The following is a 6570-nucleotide window of genomic DNA, read 5'->3' on the forward strand; positions in this document are numbered from 1 at the left end:
CTTTGGTTTGTGTTACTTAAGAATAAAAAGTTTATGCTAAACTAAAGAAAGTCTCTACTAAATGACATTATCATGCTTTAAATCTACAACCTGGCTTTATAGCTCTTAAATATTTTGGTGTCACGTATCCTTTTTTAAAGTTGCTCTTTTACTATGTACTCCTGTGATTCTACACTGCAACCAAGAGAAACTGTGGTCTTCATTTTTTATTCATTTATTTATTATTATTTATTTTATTATTATTTTATTATTTATTTATTTTTTTACTATTTTTCTTTTCCTCCTGCTTCCCTATTCCATCCTCTACTGTACCACAGAAGTTTGACAGGCACTTTTAGGGATATGTTTATACTAGTTCGAGAAATGCTTCCCTGGGCTATATGTAAAAAACCTTCCTGTGTAGACAAGGGCACAGCTGCACAGTCAGATCCAGCTGCCATTTTATGTCATAGGAAGTTTTACATTGACCTGGATGGGCATTGTATCAGTGGGGTTATTGAAGCATTACCTATGGGACAGCCCTATGATTGTGGAGTAGGAGTTCTCAAGCCCCAGCCCATGGGCCAGGTCCAGCCCCTGGTACAGGGTCGTCTGGCCGGCAGGGATTCCCACAGGTCTGAAAATCTGGCAGTGGGGGAGCAGTGACACTTCTCCCCTGCTGCCAAATTTCTGGACTTGTGGGGAGCCCCATGGGTTGGATAGCATGGCCCTGCATGCTGGATCAGGCATATAGGGCAGTGGTACACCAGGGTGGCACAGTGTGGGGCCCCAGGACCCAATCCTGGCACACAGGGCCCAGTCCCAGTATGTGAAGGCAATGCAGGGTCCTGGGGCCCAATCCAGGTGTGTAGGGATAGATGGAGGCAGCACCGGGCCTGATCCAACTCATCTGCAGCCAGAAGATTGAGCACTACTGCTGTAAAGATTTGTGTTATTGTCATATCTGCATATTCATATCACCAAATCTCCCCAGCCATATGTCATCCTTTTTCTTTTCCATCCTACACATCTTATCTTGGACAAAGCTCCAAATCAGATGTTTGCAGAGCTAGCAGATATATGCATCTATGCCATATCCGTGTAGCCATGGGAGATCACTCTCAAAAGTGGCTCCTCAGCTCTGAAAAGCCCTCCTTTTTGAGACCTGCCACAGCCCAAGGCCAGACATCTTCCGGAAGTACTTATAAGACCTTCCTACATGGATAGGCATTTAGCAAACAAAGGTTGGCTGGGACAGTGTTGGGTGTGACTGTGTTTTATGGTAGTACTCCAGTTGCTCTTTAAGTTGTTTTGTTCTGTTATTCATTCTTCTGTTTTAAAAGTGATTCTGTTTTCCTGCAGTACGATTCCCTGAGCCTTTGTTGGGGAAGGTGACATATAAATCAAATCAATATTTAATTGAGAGGCATTTCTTTCCCCGGGTCCATAAAAGAATTAACTTTGGAGGTAGGGGGCAGAGCTGTCTTGGGGATGGAGCCTGTCTTCAGGCCCTGAAATGCAGTAGTTGAGTAGTTGAACCCATATTAGGAAAAGTTACATTGGTACAACTGCAGTGAATCCTTGCTTCGTAGTAGTGAATCAGCATGATTTTCCTATGGTTGTATGAGCCCTGAACTCGAGGGCAAATATTAAACATTTTTGGAAAATTAAAAAAATATTCAGTGCATAAACATCAGCTAAGACATATCTGCATATTTTGGCATATATACCAGTAATATGTTTTGAATGAATATTTAGATCTCTATAATCAAGGGATAGGGAAGTTAATTAATGTGATAATGGATATAAAGTACCATACTAAGACCCACATGTTCCTTCCTAACATAATATTTCCTATCTGTACTTGAGCTGCTGTAGGCTCATTTTTGGGTACAACTTTTAACATCTAGGCAAATTCAAAAGGCAGCATAGGAAGAGGGTAAAGGAGTGCATCATGGTTGATCATATTTGAAATTTGCAATTTAAAACGTGAATACTGATAATGTTTGTTAATAAACAGAGCGTACAGACACATGCCAACATATCAGTGTTGTAGCGGAGGGGTGGGGGGGCGAGGGGGGGCAACCACTCAGGCACCAAAGCAAAGAGGCACCAACGGGAGCCAACCAGCTGGGGCGGGGTGCAGAACAGAGCCATGAGCAGTTTGTTTGGGGGGGGCATGGGGATGGTGGGAGGGCAGCCGCTGCATGCACTCCCAAGCATGCATGGGGGGCGGCGTGTTCCCCCTGGATCAGTGTGCGGGGTGAAGGCAGGCTGCTGCTGTGGGCTTTGCCTCATGCACTTAACTTCATTGCTATGGCACGGCAGCATAATTAAAAAGTTTTGCATTCAAGGTCAGACGCATCCAAATTCATGCAAAGTACTCTTCAGAAGCATTGTTCCTGTCACGGATCAGCATGGGCGGGTGCATGTGCCCAGTATGAGCTCTCCTGATGTAAAGAGAGCTTTAAATGTACACAAAGGGCAGGCCCTTGGGATCAAAGGGCTGTCTTTGGCACCTACATGGCAAACAACTACAATACCCAATTCCACTCACAATTGTTTGCCCTCCAAAAAATCAGGGATATGAATAAAAAATGAGGCAAAGTTGAACTGGAAAACATATCCCTCCCTATTTAAACTGTAAAATTTAAGTACAGACATTCGGGGGCATGTTAAATTGATTAAAAATGGATGCTTGATATCAGGTAAGCCAGACTGGGAAGGGGGCTAGCCAGGGGTTGGGAGTCCAGCAGACTGGAGAGGATTGGAGGTTCACCAGTGGATGGGGGAGGAGGCATGACCCATGGGTTTGGCAGGAAGGGCAGGCGCAACCCATAAGTGGAGTGGGAGGAGCAGGTGCGACCCATGGGGGATAGGGAGAGCAGGTGTGATCACAGGGATGGGGTGAGGGGACAGGCATGACCCACAGGTGAAGTAGGGGGGGAGCAGGCCTGACCCACAGGTAGGATTGGGGAGCCAGGGATGACCTGTGCAGGGTGGGAGGGGAGGCACGATCCATGGGTGGGGGGCAGGGTCAGGTCCCCCCCAGCAAGCCTACACCCCCATCCCTCTCTGTCCCTCCACCCCACTGGGACATACTTGCTCTGCTTCAGCAGCAGTGAATGCTGATAAAAACAACCGCACCCTAAGCATCTTGTAGGATGGAGATTAAAGCACTGACTGCGGTGGCAGCAAGGGGCAGGGGGGTGCAAAAAACAGACCAGTGTGGGGTGGGGGGCAGTGAAGAGAGCAGCCCCGGGGCTGGTGCCAGTGACTGCATTTTCCCAGCCCTGGGGCTGCGCAGGGGAAGTGGACAGAAGTTCCATGCATCGGTTTGACCTAAACTGAATGAATCTGATACTACATAGATCTAGGTTTATCTTAAATCGGGTTCTGCAGTTTTTAGACTGGTTTGTGTGTGTATCATCTGAAAGGCTTGGGGCGTGGTAAAGGGGTGGTTGGAGCCATGCACATGGCCCATAAGGCTGGACTCAGACTCAGGAACCATCCACAGTGAAGTGGGATGTCAAAGGGGGGTAGACACAACAGGGTTACTAGGATCTAGCCCAAATGTGTCCAAAACTAAAGCTCAAGGGCAGCCTCGCTATATTTATTATACCAACAGACATGGCGGGCGAGAACAAGGGTGCTTGTAGGGTAAAGGACTGGCACGATTAAGGACCTGGGGGGGTAACACAGCCACCCCTAGGTACCCCACCCTGTTACAGTGTGCATGGAACTTCTGTACAGTTACAGGTTTAGACTGATCGCTGTTCACAGAGAACAGGTCTGTAAGTGTAAGGTCAGCACTGGGACAAGCTAAGTTTAAATTGGGTGGCCATTCTGAACCTGATTTAACCTCCTGAATCTGTGTACTTAGCCCAGGTGTTTGCACACCTCATAGTGCAAATATTACATGGCACTCTTAAAAGGCTTTCATGGCCCCCAGGCCAGGGCAACCTGTTGAAAAATATTGTGGCATACAAGGCTATTTGGGTAGATGTGGTATCTTTTATTAGACTAATTGAATAGATGGAAAAATTGTTCTTTGCAAGCTTTTGGGCACAGGCACCCTTCTTCAGGGATAGGGTGAGTCTGCTGGTGTTTTTTCTAGGATTGAATAGAAGCTTAAGCCAATATGCAAAATGCAGGTCTGTGAAAATGCACATGTGGAGCAGGAAAGATCACCGATAGGAATTAATGGGTGAGATACAGGTAGGTGAAGGGAAAATACAAAAGAGGGGAATGTTGGCAGGTGATAAAATGTGGCTGGTAACATATAGAGAGATTACCTGGGGTTATCAGATGGCAGACAGGTTATACTGTGTCGTTAATCCAATATCCATATTTAGTCCATGTTAATTTGTATTCAGTAGATATATGTAGTATAGTTTGTAACCTCATCTATGAAAGCTGTTTTATGAATTCCCTTTGAGGATTAGAACTGAGAAATTGGAGAAACAGTGGTTGCCTCGTGAGAAATGTGCACCCACAGGTAGTTGGGTATTTTTGTCTTTGATAAATTTTTGGTGTGAGTTCATTCTGGTACATGGTTGTTGTTTGGTTTCTTGTACATAGTTTCCATCAGGGCATTCAGTGTACTGGATAAGATATATTACATTTCTGGAGGTGCAGGTGTAAGATCCAGGAATGGTGATTTAGACTGTGGCTGCTTTGGGCCAGGGACTAAGCACAATAGAGCTGCAAAGTCCACCAAGGTTTCTAAATGCTTGTATAACACAAACAGACACTAATAATAATGTGAATGTGTATGTATAATGCCATGGTCTACATATATGCACACAACATAGGGGCAACTATACATTATCTACCAAAATATGTTTCATCCACTCTTTCATGTGAAAAGTGTTAAACGTGTTAAATTAATATTGTATTCATTATTTAAAATACAGCCCATGACAAATAGTACTAGATACAATTCACATGTCAATGTCTATCTCCTGTTTTTACAGACACTTACAGCGGTTGCTACATTTCTATGTTGACCGAAATATGCTGCATTAATACCCGGGGGGGAGAATCTACATTTCAGGCCAAATTCCATTCTTGATTCTGATGTAAATATAAGGGAGGAACGCCACTGAGTTCAGCTGGTTTCTTCTGGACTGACACTGATAGAACTGAGAACAAACTGTGCCGAAGAGAGTAGTTTCTAGTTAAATTCAAGTACTATACATTCACACTGTACAGATATAAAAGCAATACTTACAAACTGTTGTTCTAAACAGCTATCCAAGGAATCACTGGAAAATCAGTTGTCAAGCACAATAGGGTCTTTACAACCACACAACAGAGTAGGCAGATTGTACACGACTTGGGGATACACCAATCTGACCGCTAAAGACTGGCAGTTTCTGCTAACCATAGTTGCCAGTACAGGTTTAATGTACAAAGATGATAGACTAGGTACATTAGAGACAGTACACTCCCAAACTGCCTCAGAAAGAGCTGGATCTCTTACCTGAAATGAGACTTTTCTGCAAATCCAATCAAGGAGCTGAAACAGACAATGAAGAGCACAAAAGCTGTCCCAATGAAGGGCCAGAAGAGCAACCTGGACACCTTAACAAATCTCCTCCTGCAAAATCCCATGATCAGCTATCAGGCACAAGAGGAACTGTCGTGATTCCGTACCACAGGTGAACTGCACAAAGAGCAAGCATGCAGTTCCACTCTTATATCCTGGACAAAACTGCACACCCTCTGTCCCAATACTTAGGGACAGCTCAGCACGCTGAATACATGACATGCTCAAATAAAACAGGGTTGGGACTTTTTTAAATTCCAAGGTTATTGTGGCATTGTGAAAATTTTGTGGGCTTGCCTGAATATGTAGGCAGAGAAACACCCTTTTGTGCAAACAAGGGGCTGTACACAGATTCCTCTGAAACAGGGCCAGTAAAATAAATGGCAAAAAAACCCCTTTTTGATACTCATCTACTGGTGACCAAAACAGAGAACACTATAAAAGTTTATGGGAAGTACTAGGCCGGGGCTGGCAACCCCTCGCATGTGTGCTGAGCATGGCATGCAAGGCCATTTTGCTCAGCATGCCGTGGCTAGCCCCAGCTCTGGGTGGCTTCGGCCAGCAAAGGAGCCCAGGTTGCTCCCAGTAGGACTTGCTGCGCTGCCCTGCTGTCTGCTTTGAAGAGTGCGTGCAGTCACCACCAGCATGGAGCTGGTGCCAGAGCTGTGGAGCCCAGCGCAGCTGTTTGCAGCCTGCCCACTGCTTGCTGCAGCTGCCCAGAGCGCAGGCTGGCTACAAACAGCTGCGCCGGGCTCTGGAGCCCAGTCACCAGCTCTGTGCCAGGAGCGGGGGCTAGACCGGGGTTGCGCTGCCTCAGGCCCCTCCCTCACTGCCTGCTCTGAGGCATGTGTGCACGCACCGGTAGAGCTGATGCCCGGGCTCTGGGGCCCGGTGCAGCTGTCTGCAGCCTCCTGGCTGCAGTTGGCCCTGGCTCTGGGTAGCTGCTACCAGCTGGGAGTCCGGGCTGCTCCCAGCAGGCGGGTAGGATGCTGAAAGCCCTGTTGGGAGCAGCCCAGGCTCCAGCACCTACCCAGAGCCAG

General features: G+C 46.5%; 1 protein-coding gene across 1 annotated transcript in view; it reads right to left on the reverse strand.

Moving 5' to 3' along the window:
• ST6GALNAC1 (ST6 N-acetylgalactosaminide alpha-2,6-sialyltransferase 1) overlaps positions 1 to 5649 on the reverse strand; it is a 33340-nt gene extending 27691 nt beyond the window's left edge. Inside the window, exon 1 of the mRNA XM_019542819.1 lies at positions 5465 to 5649. Coding sequence (XP_019398364.1) covers positions 5465 to 5595 — 131 coding nt within the window. The 5' untranslated portion in view covers positions 5596 to 5649. The remainder of the gene's footprint in view (positions 1 to 5464) is intronic.
• Between the last annotated feature and the right edge of the window lie 921 nt (positions 5650 to 6570).

Source organism: Crocodylus porosus, unplaced genomic scaffold (genome assembly GCF_001723895.1).
Source record: "Crocodylus porosus isolate Cpor-Errol unplaced genomic scaffold, CroPor_comp1, whole genome shotgun sequence".
Taxonomy (NCBI): Eukaryota; Metazoa; Chordata; order Crocodylia; family Crocodylidae; genus Crocodylus; species Crocodylus porosus.